A 24,627-nucleotide genomic window follows, 5' to 3' on the forward strand; every position below is an offset into this window, starting at 1 on the left:
ATTACCACCAGTCGGGCCTCACTATCTCCTAGTCTGCCTGCTTCACGTTCGTAGGTCTCCCACCTCGTTTGTCCAGATATAATTGGAGATATTGTGAGGGTATTTTTCGGCTGTACATGCAGAATTATTCCACTGATTTCCTCACAAACTGCCTCCATGAGAAATGAGTCTCCCATTCTCAGCCGCAAGCAGTGTTGAGGAACAGAACTACGAAGAGGTTGCTGACAGCCATAGGTGTGTTCAAGACATTAGCGACCTCTTTGAGATGTCTAATTAATAAAATATCCAGTGACAGTAATGTTGTCTCCAATATTCCCAACGGTCAATCAACAGAGGAAGCTGCTACCCACGAAGCTGCAACTCACGAAGCTACCGCTCACGAAGCTACTGCTCACGAAGCTACTGCTCACGAAGCTACTGCTCACGAAGCTACTGCTCACGAAGCTACTGCTCACGAGGCTGCTACTCCGGCAACGCAAAGTAGCAGTCAAAACCAAGCTAATCTGATGGCGCTCCCGCAAAGACAAGTGCAATTTCGACCAGTTACTCAGAGTGAGGAAGTCATTTTTCCGACCGATCACATTTCAAAAGCTACGCTCTCAAGGAGAGGATCGGCTCGAAAGCGTAAGCGAAGTGAGGTAGTCGACCCAAGACCCGATGACGACCCTCGTCCACTAGCAAGGAAGCGCAAGGGCGGCAAAAGAGTCGCGGAAGAAAGGATCGCGAGCACTCGGGCGATGGCGCTTTCGAAGCAGGACGTGGTCGGAGAAGGGAGCAACAACGAATGGGAAGTAGAATGCATCGTCGACTCTCGCATCGAAGCCGACACCTATATTCACTGGTACCAAGTAAAATGGAAAGGCTGGGGAGCTAAGCACAACACGTGGGAACCGAAAAAGAACTTGGTCAGTTGTCAAGATCTGATTGAGGAGTTTAAAGTGCGCCAGAGAAAAGAAGCCAAAACCAAGAGGAAACAGAAGGGGAAAGATTGAATGGTGTGCCAGCAGAGATAGTATACTGCAACGAGGCAGGTCCCTCGACTGCACTGAACAGACTTGCAATCGGAGTAGTCGCGTTGCGGTGGTAGAACAAACGCCAAAAAGAGGCCACACAGGAAATAGTTGCAAATGTTCCAGGGCGGGCGCTGTGCTTAATAAATCGGCCAGGCTACTTGACGATACTGAAAGAACTTACACTAGCGAAGATCGTATTGGAATGGTGAGAATAAAACCAAGAATATTTGCTATGAACGCCGTTTGAAAACTACTTGTTCCAGATCATGCTTCCTATTCCAAATAATATACAATGGAGCTTCTTTAGTTGATATTTTGCACCATGGTTACCATGCCGAGCACGCTCGAGATGAGGCACAGGCAGCTGCGGGTGAGATTGAGCAGGTTCCAGCGCTGGAGCAGCTCGCGCAGGTTCCAGGCCTTTGTCTCGTCGCGACCCTCGGCCATCTTGTGCAGGCACGTGTTGGTGTAGCGCATGACCACGACGGTGAAGGGCACGATGGAGATGACGAAGCCCGCGGCGGCCACATAGCCGCCCCAGAGGCCGCCGCTGCGGTGCGCGTCATACGCCGCGTAGCCGTACGCCAGCGTCACGGTCGCGGCCACCTTGGGCATCAGGTTGGCGCCCCGACGGTACAGCTCCCGCCACGAGCGCGCCGTCGTCTCCGGCACGTCGAGGGCCGCCGAGACACCCATAAGGGTTGCCGAGGCAATGGCGCCTGCGAGGAAAGTGAAGAGATGGTCAGCGACGAGAACTTTGGCTGTGGGGTGGACGGGTTGGAAGGGTGAGCTGAAAACTTACCAGAGGCCCAGGCAGAGCCTACGATGCCGGTGGCGACGGCGATGAGCGACGGTCCGGTGAGATGCATCGTTCGGGAGCGGTTGTGTGGAAACGGTAGCCGAAACGTGAGAGTGCTTGTTAATGGCCTATAGGGTACGCGGCTCAGGATAGGAGCTTGTGCGGTATTTGATTTGACACGGTGAGGTTTGTGTGGGTTTTTCTGTGCTTGGTATGGCTCAATTGACGCGTTTTTGAACGATAGCTTCGTGAGGCAGTTGGAAAATGAGGTGGAAAAGTATATTTTGAGCGATGACAAGTTTTTCGACCACTTCCGACATGCAGACGTCACGCCACTCCGCAGCTCGGACATCAAACCGTTTTAAGAGTGGTGACTTGCATAAGCAAATACGTCTGAGGCGCTTTGCGTCAAGATTTCGGGCTTCGGGGAAGACAAGATGGCCAACAATTACTACGCAACAACAAATCAACAATGCACCCAACCATGTAGCTATTACTTTTTTTTCCTACCATCTAATGCGGTTTCTCCAGCGAGTATGCAAAGCACAACGGCAGCAACGGCGCGTTCTCTGTGTCGATCCACTTCTTGACCAGCTTGAAGCCTGCCTTGAGCAACACATTCTGGCTCGGCGCATTTGAGTCGATTGTGATGGCCGCAAGCTGCTCCGTCACCGTCATCAGTTCCCCCCCTTCTCTCGCCGCCGCCGCCGCCGGCACCGTGCTCGAGTCCACCGCCAGCTCCACGAGCGCCTCCTCGCGCGGCAGCGCCCAGTACACCTCGAGGAAGCCGGCGAGCATCTCGGTCGCGTAGCCCTTGCCCCAGGCCTCCCGTCGCAGCATGTATCCGAGGGCGGGCCAGCCGAGCAGATCGACGCGGAGGTGCGAGCTGATGGTGCCGACGAGGGCGCCAGTCGCGCGCTCCACCACGGCCAGCACGTAGATGTCGTCACCGCGCGGGGACAGAAAGGTGTCCATCTTGGCCAGCGTCTCGGCGGGCGAGGCGTCGGGTCGCCCCTGCGAGGTGAAGACCATGACCTCGGGCTGCGCGCGGATCTCGTGGAAGCCGGCGAGATCGTCGGCGGTAAAGGACCGCAGCACCAAGCGCGCCGTCGAGTGCGGCGGACGCTCAGCCACGGGGAGGTACCGGGCCGGCCGGGTCGTTTTGACCTTGACCAGGTCAATGAGTGTCTGCTCCATGCCGTCTACCACGTTGGTCATTGGTCAGGCTGGTCGCAGACTCTTTTATTCTTGGCACCGAATGTTTCGTACTGTAGGTGAATCGACCCTTAGTGTTGGTGGAATGTGCAAGATGGCGACTCTCGACGTTACAGAGAGTTGTAAAGACTACAGTTTCTGGGAGGCCCAAAATGAAGTGACTCACGAGCTGTCTTCCATCGGCTCGACATTCGCTTTGCTTATTTATCATGTCCATCTCCTGCCCCACTGCGGCTGTTAAAATCATGAGCCTCGTTGCGTCTAGGCCTAAAATGAAAAATGACTGAAGTTCTCGACTACAAAGGTAGCACATGGACACCAAGGGGACGGCTGGCGAGACCAATTGATCAGCCTAGGGTCTCCAAAGCGCAATAGTCTTGCCTCACTTCGCAATTATCACAAGCACAGAGATATTCATTGTAGTATGTCTTTAGAAATTTTGGTTCATTTCGATGCTCCTATTATAGAGCAAATGCAGTTGATATTTTTTTTCATCCGTAGTAAACACCTGCAAAAACCTGCGAAACCCCAGTCCAAGCCCCAAAAACACTCTAAGCGAAAGTGGAAGGTCGGCTCGCGCTGAAGACCTTGCTGCTGGCAGCCTTGGTGATACGGTGGGGAAGAGGGAAGCTGAGGTTCTTCTGGAGGAGCTGCTTGATGTAAGGGCGCTTGACATCGTCGGCCTTCTCGATCTCGACGACACGGAGGATCTGTTTCCCGAAGTGTTAATATCACTATTGTTTGCATTCCTGGCGGGTTCGCGCCATTCAACTCGGGGTGACGTACGTGGATGGACCTGAAGCGGGCGCGGTGGCGGGCGGCCATGTCAGAGTACAGAGCGTCAACGGCATCGGTGCGGCTCATCTCGCGGTACTCCTTGTACATGTTGTGAGTGCCCGAGCGCGAGTCGTAGCGGATCCAGATGCCAAAGTTCTTGACCTTCTGGGGGTGCTTCTCAGCGATGGCCTTGACCGAGACAATCTCGCCGGTGGCCTTCTTGACCTTGCGGAGACCGCGCAAGAAGTACCAGAAGCGGGACTTGGCGACGGTGGTGTTGGGGGCGAAGATGGTCATGCGGTACATGGCCGGGGTAGGGTTGGCCTCGGTGGGCAGATGGCGGCCAATGACCTCGAATTCCTGAAGACGACCTGGTGACCGCTGTTAGTACTGACGATTCGTGAACGAGATTGCGCTGGCGAGCGATTTGAGTTGAGAATTGCGCGATGTAGTCGGCCGAGGCGAGGGTGTGACGTATAGAAAGTCTGTTGCTATCATCGGGGTATGGCGGGTTGTCGCATGTCGAAAAATTATCCATCAAGTCTGCGAGCCTGCTTTATTGCTATGATGACCATTTGGGGACAACGACAGTTGGAAACAACCCATTCAGGACCCAAAGAACGTCATCCAGCATCCAAGGTGTCGTAAACCGCCTAGTTTGCGAGCTCGAGCGTTTGTATCGCGAATTCGACGGTTGCTCTCCCGGTCTCGTACAATCGCGCAATTCGTAAACCCAACCAAGCCGCGTGAAATTCAGTGCTTACCCATCTGAGATGACTGTTAATAAATATTATAACGAAACTTGGATTTTTGGCGGGCTTCCTTACATTGACGGTGGTTACCTTCGACGATGGCTGAATTTGAAGATGTTCAAAGTCGGGAGGGCTCGTAGTGATAATTTTTGTGTGCGGAGAGTGGGGAGGGCTGGCCACCTCTCGAAAGCGTGCAGGGCTTTGTCGCTGCTGGCGATTGGCCACATCTTCTAACTTAGCCCCACTATTACAGAAAGGCACCAGCGAAATTCAAGATCACGTGCGCCGGTTTCCAAAAAGGCGAGACCCAGAAAAAAGTTGGATCGGCGTTCTGTTTGGCCTGCGAAGTGGGTTGATAAGTGCCTAAAAGTAGCGCTGGGTTTCTCGGCTTCCAGGGGTACGTACCTACGTCCTTGCCCAGGCAAGTCACTTACCAGCAAGTAATAATAAGCTACCAGAACGGCTTGGCTGTTCGCCTCGACCACACTTGCCTGCCAGCGCAGCCCCCACCACCCCTCCAACCAGACAACGGCAGGCCGCATTTCATGGCATCTGCTGTTGCATCCAGGCATATTCATTCAGGATCTTTATTTGATGAGGCCAATTTGAAATCTATCTCATAAGGCGAAGTTCGATCCAACCATCTTTACTAGAACATTCCCTGCGGCAACCATGAATGAATTGCTTGAAGAGTTTGCTCAGGCTCACTCACTGAAGCATGGCTACATTCTAGCTCAAACGCTGTCGCCAGTTCCACCACATGCGCAGCCGAACAGACTCCGGCAAATATCGCAAAGTACAAATGCTCATAGCATCAAAGGTGATCTGAAACACCTCATCAAAACCAAGACGGCGCGAAAAGTCAAGCTTGATCACGACGAGGTGAACGGCTGGGTCGAGGTCTACAGCGCTTACTGGAAAGCTGTCGGCGAAATTGTCGCTGGAGAGGAGGGAAGAGTAAGTGAGCAGAATCGATACATTCCATTTTCTGTGTTAACCGGTTCCCCTGTAGTCAACATGGACCAAGGTGTACGAGGCATGGAAAGAGTTGACGTCAATGCTCATTCGGGGGTACAACAACCATGGGTTCGAAGCATGGACCATCCCGACTCTATACATGGTTGGCAAGTACCTACGGCTCTTTGCCATCAAGTCGGATGCAGAGCGTAGCAAGCAATCTGAAGTACTGCCGACGGGGTCAGCTGCCCTTATGCAGGATGACTTTGACCCGGAGGCGGACAAACAGGCTCAGCTGCGCGACTGCGAGCAGCACTTAAAGAGGATATTCACACTTTGTCTCAATGATAGGTGTGTCAAACTATCTAGTTTCGATCTCCATCATATTAACGTCAATTCAGGGCTCCATTGGAAGAATCAAGAAAGTGGGGAATATACTACATCATCAACTTGCTGTTCAAAACATACTTCAAGTTAAATTCTGCCTCACTGTCAAGAACGATCCTCAAGACGCTGGCAGTGTATAATCAGAAAGGGGACATGCCGCCGCTTGAATCATTTCCCAAATCACAGCGCGTCACTTTCAAGTACTACGAGGGTGTGCTCTTCTTCCTCGAGGAGAATTATACCGAGGTGCGTGTGTAAAGACGCCTTGACGAGCGAGGTTGTGCTAACAACAGGTAGGCTGAAAAGTACCTCGTTGAGGCTTGGGATCTTTGCCAAAAAGATGCCAAACCAAACTCTGAGTAAGTCTCCCACGTTGTTTGGCTGACCGTTGACTGATTATTCTAGGCGCATCCTCACCTACCTCATCCCTTGCCGGCTTCTGACTAGCCACGTCCTTCCTACCAAGAAGCTGCTGGAGCCTTACCCACGCTTGCAGGAGATATTCTTACCGCTCGCCAGCTGTATTCGAAGCGGCGATCTACGCAACTTTGATATCGCCTTGCAGAACGGCGAGGATCAGTTTGTGAAGCGTCGTATATACCTAACGCTTGAGCGCGGCCGCGACATTGCCCTACGCAACTTGCTCCGAAAGGTTTTCATAGCGGGAGGCTTTGACGAGCTTAAGGAGGGCGAAACAACTCGAGTCCGTCGCACGCGAGTTCCTGTCGCAGAATTCCAAGCTGCCATTAGTATGGGCAGCGGCGGCGACACCATCGACACGGATGAAGTCGAGTGCTTATTGGCGAATATGATATACAAGGTGAGCTCTATAATTGCTAGATCACACCGAATGCGCGCCTTTAGCAGTCTGCACCGTGCTGCTGTCGCCGGTCACCACCGAGACGTAGATGGCTAGAGGGCAGCCACTTCAGAAAGCGGTTATTGCGCCTAAGGACGCCCAAGGCCAACACATGCGCCACGTCACAGCATCATCATACAATTGCATATTCATATTAAACGCCCACGCTATGAGTCACATGCTAATATTATTACTCATTAGGACCTCATGAAGGGTTACATAGCGCGAGAGCGTGGCATTGTGGTACTGTCGAAGAAGGGAGCTTTCCCGGGAACAGGGGTGTAGGCTCACAAACTTTACGAAAAGCAAAGGATGAATCAAATAGGCCAGATTCAGGAGACTTTAACGTTTCATGTTTTTTTTAAGTGCCAGTAAATGGGGTTGGCGGGGTTTATGGTCTGCGTGAACTTTTTGCGTGGCGGCCCAGGTTGATGCCTCACGGTTCCAGTCACAGTAGACTAAGAAGCCGAAAAAGCAAGGCATCTGAAACAAGGCGTTCTGAATTTGAATAAGAGCCAAAAATGTGTATTGTCACCTAACTTGGATTGAGATTGGAGATGGCAAAGGTACTTGGGAGTGACTGTCCCCGGCGCAAGCCAGCCAGCCACAGAGAGCCATCTGTTAGGCAACCATGCACGATACGGCCTGACCCCAGTGACTCTACGGCGAAGTCTTACAAATTTTGGTACCGCAAAGTGACTTATCAGAGTTTTATCGGTCGGAATCCGTATTATGTGGCGATGTCTGCTGGCGTAACATATTCTGCTGGCACATCGGCTTGGTCAGACGGCCGTTTCTGCCCAGGCTTTGTCAGACATTTCAATCTTGTTCGTCAAAAACATTGAATCATAACACAGCCAGATGTATACTCGATGTAGGAAGAAAAAGAATCGGTGGTAGACTTGATGTAGTTGCGCCAGGCATCAAGTATTGCGTCGCATTTGCGTTTACGGGGTGTGAATATTGCACGCCCCCTCTATCTGCCTAACACAATCACTATCCTCCTCTCGCATTCCTCCTCTGCTTTGACCACATGCAAGATTGTATGCTCGCAATCAAATTTTATCAAAAGGAAAGCTCAGTCGAATATATTAATGTCATGATAAAATTAGCGTTACAACGAGTGTTGAGAATATCATCCAAGAAATGGTACCGAGCTGGCTGTTTCGCGCGCAGTCGTACTGTAGAAGAAGAGAGGTAGACAAAAGAAATCTAATAATAACACCAGACCGAGACATGATCCTTTTCTTTCATGTTGCTTTCCGCAAACAAGTCTCGTGAAGTAGAAATACATCTTCGTTGTGAGAGAGCTTTTTTAGAGTGGTCTCTCTTTTCTGTGCGCGGCGTGGATGTGTGTGTGTGTGTGTGTGTGTGTTGATGAAATAAAGTCTCCCTCGATACAGCCTCCAACATATAAAGCGGCTGTTACGTACAGTACAGTCCAATGTTGGATTTCGAAGAATCAGTCGGGCCAAAAACAAAAAAACAGGGGGAAAGGTTGCAGCACCAGGCAGTGTGCCATAGCAAGGATTGATGGAGAAGGATAGTTGTACACGGGTTACCGGAGAAACGACATCAAGAAGAGTGTCAGCCAGTGAAAATGAGACCAGGAAAAACAAAATACAGAATCAAATAAGAAAAAATAAAACGTCGCGTGAGAGTAAAACGCCAGGACGCCATGAAATGACACGCATTTGCGTATGTGTTGATTGTTGTCCGTCGGCCAACGTAAGACGAGAGGGAGGTGTGTAGCAGTAGGGGTGTGAATGAGGAATATTAAGAGAAGAATCGATTAGACTTGGGTGTGCCCCTATCCCGAAAGTGTTAGCGTATGGTGTTTGCTCAACAAGTTTCGTGGAATGCACTTACTGTCCTGAGGCAATGTCATCAACATGATTACAGAGAGCGACAAAGAGGTCAAAGAAGAGAGGCGTTCCACCATTGTGCATCTCCAGCTGCATCGTCCCGCTGCGCTTGAATGTGTTTCGAGAACGAATGATGAGGGCAAGGTAGTGAGCCCGCAACTTCGAGTCTGTGTCGGGAGTGTTGGCGTAGGCGTAGCGAGCCGACGTCAAGATTGTGCTACACTGGATGCCAGATTCTGTCGACCGTGTGTGTTAGTGCCGCCTACGGGGATGCAGGAAGCGCGTTGGTGACTTACGAAGTCCCTGCTTGCGGAGGGCAAGTTTCTTGAGCTCAGAGAGGCCATAGCGCTCAGCGGCACAGTAGATGACCGTGTCCTTGAGCAGGTCGCCGTCGAAGCTCCGGTGGTAGACGGTGCTCTCGACGCGGGCCTGCTCCTCCTCGGTCGGGGCCTCAATCTCCCACGAGTTGCGGCGCTTGTTGTGGGCGAGGCGCGGGTAGTAGTCGCCCTTGTAGAGGTACTCGAGGACGGAGCTGAAGATCTCGGGCTCTTCGTCAGGCAGCGCGATTCGCTTGGCCGCCGGGTCCATGTACGTGTTGCGCAACGTCTGCGCGAAGAATGGACTGGCACAGAGGACGTCCTCGTGGGCGGCAAAGAGGCGCTGTTCGGCGCCGACGACGAGCGTGACGACACTGGATGTGATGCCACTGATACCGGGCAGAAATGTGTAAGCAAGAGGTGAAAGGACGTGGTGAGGGAGCAAGGAGAGAAGACGAGTGTCTGCAGAAACTTACTGGCTCATGGATGTATCGTCGGTTCCGGTAGTCGAGGCCGTTGTTGGACGGCGGTGGCGAGAAGAGTCGTGTCGCTTTTTGGAGACACCGCTGCTCTCACGGAACGAGGTGCTCGACTTGGAGACTTTATGGCCCTTGGAAAAGCTCCTGTTTGTGGACTCGGCACGTCTGGAGGAGAACATTTTGTTCATAGAGGGACGGAAGGGAAAATGAAAGAAGATAAAGAATACGCGATACGCTTCTGGGGAAACAGATTGGATATTTGTGTATTGGTGAGGAATCGTGCCAACAGAGCGGGAAGAAGTTTCGCCTGAGGGAGCAGGTACGTGTTCACGGTAGCGTGTGAGGGATGATAGGTTGTTGCCGAGGTGCGTGTTTATTTGATTGCGACCGTTGTATCAATTTTTTTATTCGTGGTGTTTCTTATATTGTCGACCGACTTACCGTCTGAGAAACCGCCAGAGACGCTACAATACAGGAAGGAAGGGAGGAAAAGGCCGGGAACAAATGCTGCAAAAATATACGGGCGGCCAGGCATTTTATAATGCTTCTGAACGACGCCTAACCAAGAAGACAAGCAAACCAGTGTGTGTGGGCTGCCTAAACTACGACTACACCCCCCTGTAGCAGGAGGGGGAAAAAGAGGGCAAGCAAGCAGGGAAGCCAGAAGAAAAATGTGGTGATGGGCGCAGGCGGAGCGACGCGCCCAGACCGCGTTCTGCCTTTTGGCTGGGAACCCGATATTAACACGTTATCACGTGCAGTCACTTAACCAGGATAGGCTGTCGGGGACGGCGAGCCGGCGGACTGAGGTTGGAAACCTCGGGCAGGGGGGTGGTGGGTTATCCGTCGAGTCATCTATCCCAGAAGAAAGGCAGAAGAAAAAAAAAAGGGGGGTGGTTGGGAGAAAACCAGGGAAAGCGGCTTGTTTTAGAGAAGTAGTTGAAAAAAAAAAAGAAATACATGGGAAGAAAATAGTAATTCCTGTTGTTGCCTCGTCGTTGATTCTGGCCCCTCCCAACATGCAGCTAAGACCGCCCGCATATTCATAAGGCACAATGTACATCCTATTGGTGCCCCTGGCTCCTACTTCATCGGCCGACAAAGGCACCTATGCGTTGCTGTACTATTACGAGATCAATCCCATGATCTAGCACATTTGTTGGCAAACCACGCAAGATGCCCCTCGATGCGCTGGCGTTGTTCCTGCTGCCTACATTCACGCCCACCCCCATTACTTATGGCCGCGCCTTGTCTTGCGAGTGCGCCCGACTACTTATGGGACAAGTTGACGACACAACAATTAGCAAATCCCTGTCTATGGATTGTACGCAACCTTGTTAGCACACACACACACACACACACACACACAGGCCCCCCCGTCTCAGCTTATTCACGCAATTGTTTCGTGGATGTGTGGGGTGCCTCGTAGGCCTTTTTGCCTGATTGTGCAGTTCCAGGAGTATCGCCAGGCAGACACCCTCCACCGTGCAGGTCACTCGTGATTAGCGCCCCAATCTGTCGGGCCTTTTGCTTCGACTTCTGCTGGGTCAATGGCAAGAATAAATCAGAAAGTGTCAATCGACACGTTGGTTATCTCGATTGGTTTTCTTTTCGTCAAAATCTGCCAGCCCTGCGGCGAACGACGCCTCGCAAGACCCACGGCATTCACCATATCGTTAGCAGCTGGCTCCTGAACATTGGTGTTGCTCTGCTCGACATTCTTCCTCCCCGCACATGATGGTCTATGCTTCTTCTAGCTCCGGTGGACCCAAAGGTAGATTACGATGCCATTCCGCTTCCAATTCGGGATGCCCGTGGCTGCTCGCCCCTCGTCGGCTTGTGAGCCCCATGCGTTCCGGCACAGTGGCGGAGGATGCAACACAGGCAAGAAGTTGTCTCAACAATCACGACGTTTCGGCATACCTCGTCGTCCATGTTCGTTGTGATTGGCTCCCTGCACATGGTCACTCTGTCTGTGCGGCCGCCACGGCGGACTGGAGGTATTCCGCAATGGCCTGCTTCCCAGCCAGGCGTATCGAGACGTCGTTGTGAAGGGCCCGGCGCACGGTATACCGCTGTACAGGCAAGCCGACCTCTTTGCAGCGCCCGACTAGTAGCTGACCGTGATTCTGCGGCACGAGCTCGTCGCTCCCGGCCTCAACAATGTACACTGGCATCGGTCTCCCCTTTGACTTTTCTGCCACCGTCTTTAGATTCTTCCACGTGTCTAGCTGGTTGCGCAGAAACGGCCACAAATACTGATAGGGCAGCCACTTTTGAGGATACAGCGCCTGTAACATGGCCCTCGTGTTTGTAAATGGGGTCTCGAGGATCATGCCGTGTATCGTAAGATTTGACTCGTCCGTTGTATTTGCGGCAAGGTTGGAGGCGAAGCCACAGCCCACGCTCTGTCCCCAGAGAAGCACAACAGGATCACGCTGCGCGCCTGGATGTCTATTTCTGTGCAATTGTCCAACCCACCGCAATGCTGCCTCTATATCCAGGTTGATGCCTTTCTCGGATGGTCGGTCGTGTGACTTCCAGTATCCTCGATAGCTCACACCAATAATGCTATAGCTTGTGCTTTTGTCAGCATCTCGAACTCTACGGAGAATTGACGATAGTTCCGGTAAACGAGGTGGCAACGATGACGCATTTCCTGCAAAGCATGTCAGCCATCTTTCTCTTTCAGCGCAATTCTTGTTTCCGCTCCGTACCTTGAAAGTACAAAACGTATACAACCGTCTCGGGAGGGCGGACTGATGTTTCTGGAGCTTCGTCGCTCACGCAGAGCGCAATCGGTGTGCCGTCCAACGACTTTATCATCTCATGTTTCCAGGTCACTCCGCGACATTGGCCCGCATAATCTGCTATCTCCAAGCGGCGAGCATCTGGCGGCAGAAACGGGTTGTAGATGATGGTGTTTTGGAAAACCACCAACATGGTGCATTTCCAGCACCACAAAGCTACAAATAGTCCGGTGAATATTATTGGAGGCATCACAGCAGGCCCTACATGCAAACTCCGGCGTAGACGCAGCCCAGAGGGCCGAACTGTGAGCTCAAGCCTCCGAGGCGCAAAGGCACGCCAATTCCTCGCAGCCGCGATTCGTCGGACCCCGGGCCATGTTACCTGGCGCCCCGCCATCTTGGATGGAACAGCGGCCTTATAGATGCATCATACGAGAATTGGCTGCGGGTTGATAATTCATTGGTCTCAGCAACTCAATGGACGAAGGCAACATGGATGGCAGTGACGTCAAGTCGTGAAGGTGAGTAGCTTGAGCTCAGCACCTTGTCGTCCGACCCTCCAGGAGATGGCGGACCCCACCATGACGAGATTGCTCCGATTGCTACCTCTAATAAGGTACTTGGGTACCTGCCGAGTGCTGTCAGTATAGTACCTGGTCGTTCACAGCAGTCATATTCAATGAATCTGACTAGAGATCATACGTCAAGTTCCTAATATATATCTCTGGACTTGTTTTTCTTATTATTATTATGATTGCTGCCAACAACGTCACAAATGCAATCATCTTTGCTGCCACCATCATTGGCCACAGGCGGCTCTAGCGTCTCTGCCTAACAAATGCCCCGCCATTTCTAGGTATCACCTATCGATAGGCATGCTCCAGACAAAGACGTAGGTAGGCAGCGTCGCGTTTCCAAAAGATTGCCTCCTACACTTTGCCCTCTCACCCAACTCCAGAGTGCATCCCGATCTACACCATGTCTCCCGGCTCAACCAGCGGAGAGCAGCCTCATGCGCATGTCACCATCGCCGCTGACGCGGACGCGCCGGCCGCCACCTCCGAGGCCAGCGGCAGCCTGACAAATGCCAACGGCTGGGATGGCAAGCTGCGCATACCCAAATCGGCTATCCTGACCAACCCCGAGGCCGTCTCCGACCCTGAATACTCAGACGACGACAATGTACTGCCCGGCGAAGAGATTGCCGCTGATGAAGGTAAGGCTTCCCACGACCCTCCTCCCCCGCCGCTGGCTCGCCTTAGCCACTGACCTTGCCGTGTAGATTTACTGGCGAACGAGGACCCCGATACGGAGCAGATCAATGTAACCCATTCGCGCGTGGGGTCCATGGAGCGCCTGCGCCTCGATCGCTTCCAGAAAGTCGTACAAATCTGCCTCCGGCAGAACAACATCCAGCACATCGAGGGCCTCGAGACCCTCGGCGACACGCTCGAGGACCTCGATCTTTATGACAACCTGATATCGCACATTCGCGGGCTCGACAAGCTGACCAAACTCACCAATCTCGACCTCAGCTTCAACAAGATCAAGCACATCAAGCACGTCAACCATCTCAAGGACCTCAAGACGCTATACTTTGTCGCCAACAAGATCAAGGAGATTGAGAACCTCGACGGCCTCGACCAGGTCACCTCGCTCGAGCTGGGCTCGAACCGCATCCGCGAGATCAAAAACCTCGATACCCTGAAGGGCATCCGAGAGCTGTGGCTTGCCAAGAACAAAATTACCGAGCTCAAGAACCTCGGCGGCCTGCCGCACCTGCGCCTCCTCAGCATCCAGTCCAACCGTATCCAGGACCTGCGCCCGCTGCGCGAGGTGCCCCAGCTTGAGGAGCTCTACATCTCGCACAACATGCTCACGTCGCTCGAGGGGCTCGAGGCCAACGTCAACCTGACGACGATAGACGTTTCGCACAACAAGATTGACAGCCTCAAGGGGCTCGGCCCGCTCGCCAAGCTCGAGGAGGTCTGGGCCAGCTACAACCTCATCATGGACTTTGCCGACGTCGAGCGCGAGCTCAGAGACAAGGAGGACTTGACGACGGTGTACTTTGAGGGCAACCCACTGCAGCTCCGCGCACCGGCGCTGTATCGGAACAAGGTCCGCCTAGCGCTGCCACAGCTTAAGCAGATTGATGCGAGTAAGTTGGACCGATTTCGCCCCAGACATGTTCCCTTGGCATACTCACAGCATGTAGCGTATCTCAGAGCATAATTTCGGAAAACGGAAGAGGGCAACGAGCCCGGATACATGGCGTTTGAGCAAGTCTTTTTCACTTTCCACAGATATGATGATCCAACGATATATGGATTTGGACGTTTTCACATTCTCAATACAGTCTACCCATCAATTTCAATGTTCATACTTTGTTCTACAGAGCATCCGCAAGACAGATAATCTGTTTTTCTTCTTTGAATATCGATTCTGAAATTTCGCTCATCTCTTCTATCAATATGCATTGTTCTTTTTTCCCCGCTACCTGATCATACTTCTAATGTATCCTAGCAAGCCCCTATCCGTGTATGTACTCCGTGTGCGTCAAGTATATAGACTCAGAGAGAAAAAGAAACCACCATATCCCTTTTTCACCCTGCGAAACCTCCACGAGCCATCTTCTTGGCATGGCCAGCCTTGCGATTATGGTTCGCTCGCGAGCCCTTATTCGCTTCTTTGTTCTTCCGCGCGTTTTCCGTGCCCTTCTCGCCCGTTGGTCCCGCCACATTGCCACCACCTCGCCCTCTTGCGCCGCCGCCTCCTCCTCTTCCTCCTCTACCACGCCCACCGCCGCCCCTCCCCCTCCCTCCGCCGGCCGCAGCGGTATCGCCACCGCCGACATCACTGTCTTCCGCTCCAGAGTCTCGCCACGCTGTCCGGTCGAGTTGGCGCTGCTGGCCACTGAACGCGTACTTGGCTTCGAGGCGACGCATCTGGCCGGCGTTGCGGGTGAGCATGAGCGCCCAGCCCTCAATCGCCTCGTCGGCCATGCCAGTGTCGCCGCGCAGCTTGCCGCGCGCGGCAGACCGGCGCGTCGCGGCGTCGCGGTCAAAGATGCGCGGGTTCGCCTGAAACGCGCCGAACAGGGCCTCCTCGTTGGCATCCTTGGTGTCGTTGGCACCGTCAGCTTCCTGATTTGCCGAGGCGTCGACGGTACCGCCAACGTCGTCGGCATCGTACGTGTCATCGCGCTCGTCATCGTCCGAGTCAAACGCGGCGAGCGCGGAGAGGATGGCTGCCTTGCCAGGCGCAGAAGACCGATCCCTGAGCAGCTGGTCGGCTGTCCTTTCTGGCCGCTTACCAAAAGACAGCTTGGTCGTGTCGACGGCGAGACGGTCAAGCTCGTCATCATCATAGATGTTGCGACGCACTGGGAGCTGTGGTGGTGTAGGCTGTGGTGCCATGTCGGGCTGTGGTTGCGGGTGAAATGAGGATCTAGAACATGTAAGTGGCCGAACACAAACGATTTCGGTCTTTCGAAAAAAAACTCACAACTGTTCGCTGCGATCTGCGGTAGCAAGGTGAGGTGGTAATGATTCGCTGAGGAGGTTTGCGACGACCTGCTCAACATCCTCGCTGTACTCGTCTAGGCACTTGGCGACAAACCCAGCACCGAGGTCAGGGAACAAATCTTGCACTTGCGTAATCTGGCTCATGCGATGAATGTGTACTTCAGCATCTACATCATGGCTCATCTGCTTGTTCTTTCCCTTATCCACCCTGCGCTGTATTAGCCTCTTTGGCCGCACCATGCCACCTTTCTTGAAAGCCTCCAGTGCCGCGATGCGCTTCTTGAGATTCGGCGTCGCCGCGTCATCTGCTTCCGCCCTGGCCATTAGCACTTTCAGAAGCGGTGTGGACGTGACCAACTCGGGCACCAGCGAGTCGTTGGCGTTGAGCGGCCCTTGCTTGTGCTGATCCGCCGCCGACTTGAGCGCAAACAGCTCGTCGCTCAGCATGGACCACTTGGCGGGTCTGGCCTCGACGAGCCCGACCAGGCACAGGTACAGAGTCGCAATGATGACTTTTCGCAGGGGTGGGTTCATCACCTTGTAGCCCGCGATAAGACCGTCGACAAAGTCGTCGCCGGCGAGGAACAGCGTACAGGCGTTTGGAGATGCATGCAGCAGCGGGTTGAGTTTGGTAAGGCTCGTCTCGGCGAGTTTGAGGTCGCCGCGTATTCCAGCATCAAAGTTCGTTATGAGAGATTTTTTCTGCGTCGTCAATGAGGACTCAATGGCAGCGGCGTGCGGTGACGTAAACGCCAGTGAAAGTAACGGCGTCATGAGCTTCTTCGGGTAAATCTTGGCCAAATTGGCGAGATAATCAAACGAGTATAGATCAGATGCCGGTTTTAATGAGATGAACTGTTTCGTTGACTGAAGCACGGCTTTTAAAAGGGCTGGTGAAGGTGGATGGGATGCATCGTGTGAAGCCGCTTCCTGCGCAAACGTGGTCAGAAAGCGGATGAGGGACGAGTCCTCTGCAGAGAGAGCCTTGGCTATTTCAGACTCCGGTGAGCTGATATAAGCTTGTAACAGCGCGGACCAGGAATTCTGTAATGATTCCCATTCCGCAGATGAGAGCTTGTGACGCCATTCGGCCGGAGGGTAAGCTGCTAATGACGGCAGCCCGGCCATGCTGGAGTGATGGAGGGGTAGTTGTTGGACGAGAGCCGCGAAGTGTCCAGATTCGTTGTCGCCGGTTTGGTAGAAGCTTCTACGGGCCGAGAAGGAAGAAAAGGATTGATTCAAGGTTGAAGACGCGTCTCCATGACTGTGCTGCTGAAGTTGTGTGCCTGCCTTTTGTGAGGCTGTTGTTGAATCGCCGGATGATTCATACGAAAGAGGGTCTGTCAAGCTTGAAGCTGCAGGCGCAGTACAGTACTAGCGGGGTGGCCCGTGCTTGGCGGTGTTGAACGTCGCGACGGTCTTATAAGCCCATTATCCAGGCGCGCATGGAATTATCATTTGAAAACTATTTTCTCCGTCCTCTGTTCTTCGTCTTCTGGCTTCATCTTGTTTGTGCTAGCACAATTGGTGGTGATTAAATGCAAGTATACTGTTCATGTCAACAGGTCATGTAAGCCAGCCCTGGATATGAGTCACTTCTTCGGATAAGCGCTCAAATAGAATGACGTTGCGGGTTTCCTATACTCAGTAAGGCATTCTGCCTTGATATTCCATTGAGAGGTCCCGGTGATCAGACTGTTGCCAAAACTTCCAGCGTCTTATCCGTTGACAAGTCACCACCTTTGGCACGTAAAGCAAGAGCATCAAAGACAACATCACCCGAGGAATATAATCTAGCTCTCAAGAAAAAAAAGGTCTTGGCTCACTTCTGCTAGTTTCTTTGGGAAAAAATGTGTTTTGCTGTTTTCAGGAATCTGCAGTCAGCATATTGGGTGATCTCGTGCGCGCACTCCCGCAACAGACGAGGTGATTCTTGGGCTGAAGCACATGTCCGACAGAAGGCAACGTAACGCAGAATCCTCTATCTCTCTATTATGATTGTTTGAAGAATTGTTTTTTTTTTTTCGCTTTTCCCCCTTATTTTCTTTCTTTCTTCTTTTTTTGGCTCAGCTCGTGAAGCTGGACAATCTTCCAAGTCTACAGTACAGAATGTGACCCGAGCAGCGTCGCTTGAGGGAGATACGTACCTTTTTTGGGCACCCCACTAAGAAGCTCCTTCTCTGCCAACCACATCTGTTCAACTGCACCCGCTTAGCCTAATACAGCCTAGCTCATCGCACAACCAGCCAAATTTTTGCAATTCCCCCACCAAAACTTTCCTGCCAATTGAAGGCGCGCCGCCGAGATTCCGATCTCTTCTTTTTCTTCTCTTCAACCTTCATCACTTTGCCGAAACGTCTGTCTAGCAGTCCGCAACGTTCGAGTCGTGAGGTCAACTCTACCAAAAAAAATCATTCAAAATGTCCTACAACAAGACTGACAAGGATGTCGGCGAGGCTCCCGTACGTACACTTTTGCGTCTCTCCGCCTCGCTCGCCCGCGCGCGGCGACAGCCAAGCGACAGGCAATCAAGAGTTTCGTAGAGGACAAGATGCACTAACAACCACCCGCAGAAGAGCCACAAGATCCGCATCACCCTGTCCTCCCGCAAGGTCCAGGTTCTCGAGAAGGTCTGCACTGAGATCATCGACCGCGCCAAGAACAAGGACCTCCGCGCCAAGGGTCCCGTCCGCCTGCCCACCAAGACGCTCAAGATCACCACCCGCAAGACCCCTTGCGGTGAGGGCTCCAAGACCTGGGACCGCTACGAGATGCGCATCCACAAGCGCCTCATCGACCTCAACGCCCCCACCGAGGTCGTCAAGCAGATCATTGTCAACATTGACGCCGGCGTCGAGGTCGAGGTCACCATTGCCGCCTAAGCGCGCCGCTGCTGGCTGTTGGGCTCCTTCTCCTTCCGCCCTCACCGACGGGAGCTAGTGGAGCTGGGACGGGCGACTGTCGTCTGGAACAGGGCGCAGCCGTCTCAGCTCTTGACAAGGACAAATTCAATAAAAAAGAGTTAAAATTCTTCTCCCCCCAAGACCCAAGGCTTTGATGCTGTGTAATGTGAATGTGTATACCCAGATCAAAATGTCGTGTCAGCCTTTATTCCCATGCTGTCATGGTAATATATATACATCTCTGCAATGTCTGCAATGTCTGCAATGTCTCTGCAACTATCAAGATACCGAAAAATCAACAATTACCGCCCAATTTGAAGAAAGACAACGCCATTGAAATATGCACATTATTCACCATGTCTCTAAAAATCCCACAAAGTACACTCTCGCGGCGGAGGCAATGTGGGCATCAGCCCGTCTACAAACTTTCCTGTTTGCTCAAACTGCTGCCACTGCGACTTGTTCTTGTCATCGTACATGCCCATTGGCAACTCTGTGTCCTTGTAATAATTGGGCGCGCCGCTGGGAAACCAGATGCGCGTCCATGTGCCGTCGAGGGTGCGGATGCCAGGCTGGCCATCGTTGTACGTGACAGCTTTGCCCTTGAACGCGGCCAGCGTTCCGTCCATATTCTTGCTTATATAGCTCTCGACTGCCGGGTGCTGCTTGGAGCTTCCTGGCGGATACGGGCTGCCAGCTGCTGCCGCAGGCTGGGCTGGTTTGGCGGGTGCGGTTCCAAAGGGGTTCGGAGGAGCGACCGCATTGGACTGTGCTACCGCGAATGGATTGGGGGCCGCTCCGCTACCGCCTGGTTGCTGACCTCCAGTTGCAAAAGGGTTCCCTGCCGGTGTCGTGGAGTTACCACCGCTGGCGAAGGGATTCGTGTTGGGCGTGGTAGACGGCTGCCCAAACGGGCTCGCAGTCTTGTTTTGTGCTGGCGTCTGGCTTCCAAACGGGTTCGGTGGAGGCTGGCTTGCCTGATTATTTGTTGAGGGGGCCCCGAAAGGATTCGCTGGCTTGTCATTATTACTCGAAGCCGCGGCAAAGGGACTCGGGCCTGCATTGGCGTTTCCAGCAAAGGGGTTTGCCGGCGCGTTGTTGTTGTTAGCTGCTGCGGCAAAGGGACTCGGCCCTGCATTGGCATTTCCGCCAAACGGATTTGGCTTCTGGCCCAGCTGACTCGGCTGGCCAAATGCGGACGTCTGGGCGGCACCCGTGTTTGCCTGCGCAGGCTGACCAAAGGCGGGAGCGCCAAACGGACTTGGCTTCGCACCCAGTGTTGAGGGCTGACCAAAGGCAGAGGTTGTGGGCTGCGATTGCGACGGCTGCCCGAAAGCTGAGGGCTGTGACGGTTGGCCGAATGGGTTCGGTTTTTGCGCAGCCTGGCCGAACGCAGAAGATTGTGACGGCTGTCCGAAGCCTGAAGCGGGCTGGGCTGGCTGTCCAAAGGCGGGTGTGCCAAAGGGATTGGGTTTCTGGCCCAGGGCAGACGGCTGTCCAAAGGCGCTCGTTGTCGGCCCCGCGCTTACACCGCCACCCCCGAACGGAGACGTCGCGTTAGCTGTGCTGCTGTTTGAGGCAAACGGATTGGTGGCAGCAGCAGTGGTGTTGCCATTTGAGGCAAATGGGTTTGCTGTCGCGAATTGCTCTGGTGCAATCGACTTGGGTCGCTTGCCGACGACGAACTCTCCAAACGGCGTACCTTGCGTCCCCTGGCGGCAGACGTCGTGACGGTTTGGATGTCGGTTCTCTCCCTCTACGACATACTGAGCGGCATCGCTGACGTTTCGCACGGCCGTTTGCATCTGTGCCTGCGCGCTCTGATACAGCTCCTGAGCCTCGGCAAGCTGGCATGCAGAGTTAGCATCTCTCTGAATTCGATATTGGGAGCGAACCAGTCGTTGGGTGTGGGTGAGTTTCGTACCGCCCGTTGTTCCTGGCCTTCGGCTTTGCCCCTTATGAAGTGTAGCCGCATCTCTTCAAAGCTCTGTTCACGCATCGCGCCGCCAAAGAGCTGGTCGGGGGCATCGCGGCCCGGAGCGTAGGAGGAGAGGATCCATGTCGGGGTCTCGGTCGTCAGATCAGCCTCTATCGCTTCGAGCTTTATGGAGTATTTATCTGCAAGAGAATAAAGAGTGAGTCGGGCAAGTTACGGGGAAATCCACTGGGAGGAACGGCTCTGTTGATAGAGTCATACCTAAGCTACGCTGGAGCTGGGAGTCATTGCCGCCACCGAGTGCGCCGAACCGGTTGGAGGGCTGTGCGCCGCTGCCGCCGCCGGGATGCTCGAATCTGCAAGAATCTGCCGATTTTTTTGATATAGTTAGCGTTCTGCTCGTCATAAGATATACTCTTTCGCCCCCTCGGCGCGCCAGGGTTCCCGAGAGGTTGGAGCTCAGGATGCAGCGGCCCGAGAGGGACGCTGATGGATGCTTTCAGCGTACTTCCAAATCTGCAATTGCCCTGCTGAAAGAATTTGCACAGCGTCATGATGAATATGGGTCGGGTGATGGTCGAAACAGGGCGATTGGAAGGTGTCGCATTCGGCGAGGAGGGAAATGTTGCTCTTTGTCGTCGGGATTTCACCACTGCATAGCTAGCAGTTTGCTCCAGGATCCGCTTCGAAGCCCATGCATTTGTTGTGCAAAATGGGTGAGTCTGTGGTCAGCTTTTTCGGACACACAATCTCCTGTCGTGAAAATAAATGCGCTGCACCACTGGTTGTTGACGCAATGGCAATAGCGTGCAAGGCGCGCTCGGAAGGTGCTACAGAAAAACGAACTATTGATCAAATATTGACGCGAAAATGCTCGACACAACATAGTGGGGCCGTAATTCGGCCCCAGGTAACCGCATATACGGCGATGAATCATACAGTCGAGGCACGCCAACTGAAGATTGATTGTAATCGATGATTGATTTTGAATATTTTTTTTTTGCTCGTTTGTCTGTATATACATTTACGTATTATTTCGTAACAACGCGTACAGCAGTGGCCAGTCCCGCAAAGGTTCACCTATACTACTTTAAAGGCCGACGGCGCTAGATTGGTTTCCACCTGGGTGTGTCTGTCCCTCGGTTTTTTTTTCTTCCAATTTAATTTTTGTTTTCTCTAAATTTGCTTCTTCTTCTTACTCCTCGGTAACTTTCTTAAACTCGACAACGGGGCCCTTTTTGGCGCTGGTAAAGGTGTCGACGAGCTGGAACTCACTGGGACGGTGACGGCCCCATTCGTTGCCGACGCGGCCCTCGCTGGGGTCCTCGACGCCGACGGCCTTGCGCATGTCGTAGGTGTAGATGGTGCGGGCCAGGGTGGTGGTCATCTCGACGTAGGCGAGACCCTTGCCGATGCAGCCGCGGGGCCCGATGCTGAAGGGGCAAAAGGCCGAGGAGGCGAGGGAGACGTCGTCCTGGGTGGTCTCGCGGCCGAGGGCGCTGTTCTTGCTGCCGGCGAGCCAGCGCTCGGGGACGTACGAGTAGGCGCCGGGGAAGTAGGCCTCGTTGTGGTGGACGGTGTAGTGGGGGACGCCGACGACGGTGCCGGCGGGCAGGGTGTGGCCGTCAATGGTCATGCCGCCGGCGAGGATCTCGCGGGGCAGGATGCCGCCGACCGAGGGCGAGAGGCGCATGGCCTCGTCGACGCAGGCGCGCAGGTAGGTGCAGCCGCCGAGGGCCGGGCCGTGGACAATCTCCTCGACGTTGTTGAACTTGCCGCGGATCTCCTCGGTGACCTTGCGGAGCGCGTCGGGGCTGCGGACGAGGTAGAAGAGCGTGGCGGCCATGGCGGTCGAGGTGGTGTCGGACCCGGCAATGATGAGCAGGTTGGACTCGCCCCAGAGCTCGGGGGTGCTGAAGCCCTGGCCGGTTTCGGGGTCGCGGGCCTTGAGGAGGTAGTAGAAGAAGTCGCGGCGGTCCGTCTCCTCGCCGAGCTTGGTGCGCTCGGTGAGCTGACCCTTGCTGTAGGCCATGTAACGGGCGCGGCCGGCGGCCAGCTTGGGGAAGAGGAAGCGGTCAATCTTGAGCTTGTCGACGATGGGCATGGTGCCGCACTGATGAGAAGAAAAAGAGGCGGGTGTTAGCATCCGTGTCGTCGGCACGTGGGTTCGATCTTCTCTTTTCAATTCCGGGCCAAACTCACGATGAGATGTCTGGTGGTGGCAGCCTCCACCAGCTCCAGAGCGAAGCGGTTATCGGGACGCTCGAGCATGTGGAAAGCCTTGCCGAAGCTCAGGTCACCGAGAATGTCCATGGCCAGGTAGTTGCACCAGTCAGCCATGTTGCGGGGAGCGGACCAGCCCTTGGCGTCGGCCAGGGCACCGCCGTCGCGCATGCCAATCTGCTCGCAAAAGGTGCGGACGTTGCCGAGGATGTAGCGCTGCATCTCCTTCATGGCGCCTTCGGCAAAGGCGTGGGAGAGCACGCGGCGCTTGCGGGCGTGGACGTCCTTGTCGCGGGTGTTGTGGGTGTTGGCCATGGGGTGGACAAAGGCGTCGTAGAACTCGGCCTTGCGGACGTTGGAGCGGAAGCCGTAGATTTCCTTGAGGGCGACGTTGGAGTTGAAGGAGACGCTGTTGGGACCGAAGCGGACGACCTTGCCTGTCGGTTGTCAGTCAGCTTTGAGCATGTCCTGCCGTGCCAAGTTGAAAGCCGGGGACATGACTCCCGTAGACTTCCGGTATACATGGACATACCATATTTCTGGTGCATGCGCCAGAACTCAAGATGGCGATCGCCCTTGTAGGCGTGGTAGAGCTGGTAGACATCGGTGACCTTGGCTAGGAAAGGGCCGGGGTACTTGGCCAGAGGGTGGAAGAACACTCGGTAGACGACGAGAGCAAATACCTAGAAGAGAGGGTTGAGCAGAGCGTGTTAGCAGCAACCGTGATGAATGAGCGAAACTTGCTTCTCGATGACTTCCATTGTCATGGATTCATCGCAAGCAAAAAAGACATGGCAGCGTAGACATACGTAGAGGGCTCCTCCGGCGACGAGGAGGCCCAGCCACATTTGTATGTGGGCAAGGTCGAGCGCCATGGTGAATGAAAGCTATTCGTTGTTGTCTCACAATGAAGCTCTCACACTACGATTCCGGGACGATCGGGGATGAAGATGAAGGAGAAGATGAGGAGAGGGGGGGGAAGTAAAGAACGAGAGTTTTGGGGAAAACGAAAGAGGAGGGCACGAGCACACTAAAAGGGAATGACGGCGGCCGGGCCAAAGAATAAAAAAACACACAGTTATCTAGCTACTTAGTAGGGTTCCCGAAAGCAATGGCCGCTCAACGTTTACGATGGGACCCCGGGGGGGGCGGAGAAGGGGACCGGACAGCGCGGGTGTTGGAGCTCCAAGACTCGGTGTTGGCGGGGGATGGAGGAGGAGAGGGGGCTTACGGAGGCATGCATCGCGCTCAGCCTTTGGGGTCTTTACCCCCTGGGGAGGGGGGCGAGGAGGAAGTACTGCAAGCAGAATCCTCCAATCCAGTGTCTCGCAATTACTGCCACCCATATAATTACTGGTAGTATGGTGCCAGAGTTTCTGTTAGCATGGCGGCGCTCCGTCGTCACCTATGCACTAAGAATCGTCCACGGTGGGCCAGCCTGGCTTGCGCCGGCTGCACACGGCACAGCTGTCTTATCGATTGGTCCGCGGCTAGATGCGGCCAAGACACGCAGCAACTATGCGACGATTGCAGGCGGTGTCTTTTGTGTGTGTGTGTGTATAGCGGCCAAGATTATAGCCATACCTCTTTTTATTGACCGTTACGAACAATTGCTTCTGAAGACGTTGATTCCTCTCGCTCTTTTTTTTCTTTCACTTCTTTGCTTTCCACATGGCAGGAATGTGCTTTCACCACCAAATCGTCATTCACCATCCTCTGTGACGCTAGTGGCTGGCCACGCGCGCGCGTGACCTGTTTTCAACCAATACACACCACCACAAATAACCATCAACCAGCCAGCCAAAACCAGAAGAAAGCAAGCCTGCTTTCCAGCCGCCGCTTGAATGCGGAAACTTACCTCTCCATTT

The 24,627-nt window shown here is 53.9% G+C and overlaps 11 protein-coding genes across 11 annotated transcripts; 4 read left to right on the forward strand and 7 right to left on the reverse strand.

The window, feature by feature from the left end:
- Positions 1-163: 163 nt before the first annotated feature.
- On the forward strand, positions 164-992 carry V2A60_000442 (chromo domain-containing protein; the record flags this gene model as incomplete). The annotated part of the gene is made up of 2 exons (XM_083251813.1): positions 164-234; positions 290-992. The coding sequence occupies 2 exons, from the start codon at positions 164-166 to the stop codon at positions 990-992; spliced, it is 774 nt and encodes a 257-aa protein (XP_083107939.1).
- A 324-nt stretch (positions 993-1,316) lies between these two features.
- Positions 1,317-1,882, reverse strand: V2A60_000443 (anthrone oxygenase family protein; the record flags this gene model as incomplete). The annotated part of the gene is made up of 2 exons (XM_083251814.1): positions 1,317-1,732; positions 1,816-1,882. 2 exons carry the CDS (start codon positions 1,880-1,882, stop codon positions 1,317-1,319), a joined length of 483 nt encoding a protein of 160 aa, XP_083107940.1.
- A 443-nt stretch (positions 1,883-2,325) lies between these two features.
- V2A60_000444 (GNAT domain-containing protein) lies at positions 2,326-3,030 on the reverse strand (the record flags this gene model as incomplete). Its single annotated transcript, XM_083251815.1, has 1 exon — positions 2,326-3,030. The coding sequence occupies one exon, from the start codon at positions 3,028-3,030 to the stop codon at positions 2,326-2,328; it is 705 nt and encodes a 234-aa protein (XP_083107941.1).
- Positions 3,031-3,578: 548 nt separating this feature from the next.
- Positions 3,579-4,572, reverse strand: V2A60_000445 (60S ribosomal protein eL20; the record flags this gene model as incomplete). Its single annotated transcript, XM_083251816.1, has 3 exons — positions 3,579-3,737; positions 3,814-4,175; positions 4,569-4,572. The coding sequence occupies 3 exons, from the start codon at positions 4,570-4,572 to the stop codon at positions 3,579-3,581; spliced, it is 525 nt and encodes a 174-aa protein (XP_083107942.1).
- A 656-nt stretch (positions 4,573-5,228) lies between these two features.
- On the forward strand, positions 5,229-6,816 carry V2A60_000446 (uncharacterized protein; the record flags this gene model as incomplete). Its single annotated transcript, XM_083251817.1, has 5 exons — positions 5,229-5,513; positions 5,569-5,864; positions 5,915-6,146; positions 6,198-6,259; positions 6,306-6,816. The coding sequence occupies 5 exons, from the start codon at positions 5,229-5,231 to the stop codon at positions 6,814-6,816; spliced, it is 1,386 nt and encodes a 461-aa protein (XP_083107943.1).
- Positions 6,817-8,535: 1,719 nt separating this feature from the next.
- Positions 8,536-9,599, reverse strand: V2A60_000447 (BTB/POZ domain-containing protein; the record flags this gene model as incomplete). The annotated part of the gene is made up of 4 exons (XM_083251818.1): positions 8,536-8,569; positions 8,629-8,860; positions 8,921-9,330; positions 9,418-9,599. 4 exons carry the CDS (start codon positions 9,597-9,599, stop codon positions 8,536-8,538), a joined length of 858 nt encoding a protein of 285 aa, XP_083107944.1.
- Positions 9,600-11,384: 1,785 nt separating this feature from the next.
- V2A60_000448 (Alpha/Beta hydrolase protein) lies at positions 11,385-12,363 on the reverse strand (the record flags this gene model as incomplete). Its single annotated transcript, XM_083251819.1, has 2 exons — positions 11,385-12,079; positions 12,138-12,363. 2 exons carry the CDS (start codon positions 12,361-12,363, stop codon positions 11,385-11,387), a joined length of 921 nt encoding a protein of 306 aa, XP_083107945.1.
- Positions 12,364-13,148: 785 nt separating this feature from the next.
- V2A60_000449 (uncharacterized protein) lies at positions 13,149-14,405 on the forward strand (the record flags this gene model as incomplete). The annotated part of the gene is made up of 3 exons (XM_083251820.1): positions 13,149-13,386; positions 13,453-14,331; positions 14,389-14,405. 3 exons carry the CDS (start codon positions 13,149-13,151, stop codon positions 14,403-14,405), a joined length of 1,134 nt encoding a protein of 377 aa, XP_083107946.1.
- A 371-nt stretch (positions 14,406-14,776) lies between these two features.
- Positions 14,777-16,825, reverse strand: V2A60_000450 (ASCC2 family CUE domain-containing protein; the record flags this gene model as incomplete). Its single annotated transcript, XM_083251821.1, has 2 exons — positions 14,777-15,620; positions 15,678-16,825. The coding sequence occupies 2 exons, from the start codon at positions 16,823-16,825 to the stop codon at positions 14,777-14,779; spliced, it is 1,992 nt and encodes a 663-aa protein (XP_083107947.1).
- A 1,292-nt stretch (positions 16,826-18,117) lies between these two features.
- On the forward strand, positions 18,118-18,579 carry V2A60_000451 (40S ribosomal protein uS10; the record flags this gene model as incomplete). The annotated part of the gene is made up of 2 exons (XM_083251822.1): positions 18,118-18,159; positions 18,271-18,579. The coding sequence occupies 2 exons, from the start codon at positions 18,118-18,120 to the stop codon at positions 18,577-18,579; spliced, it is 351 nt and encodes a 116-aa protein (XP_083107948.1).
- Positions 18,580-18,962: 383 nt separating this feature from the next.
- On the reverse strand, positions 18,963-23,634 carry V2A60_000452 (uncharacterized protein; the record flags this gene model as incomplete). Its single annotated transcript, XM_083251823.1, has 7 exons — positions 18,963-20,447; positions 20,525-20,718; positions 20,798-20,892; positions 21,736-22,649; positions 22,739-23,196; positions 23,292-23,442; positions 23,569-23,634. 7 exons carry the CDS (start codon positions 23,632-23,634, stop codon positions 18,963-18,965), a joined length of 3,363 nt encoding a protein of 1,120 aa, XP_083107949.1.
- Between the last annotated feature and the right edge of the window lie 993 nt (positions 23,635-24,627).

Source organism: Cordyceps javanica, chromosome 1 (genome assembly GCF_051103115.1).
Source record: "Cordyceps javanica chromosome 1, complete sequence".
In the NCBI taxonomy this organism is placed as follows: Eukaryota; Fungi; Ascomycota; class Sordariomycetes; order Hypocreales; family Cordycipitaceae; genus Cordyceps; species Cordyceps javanica.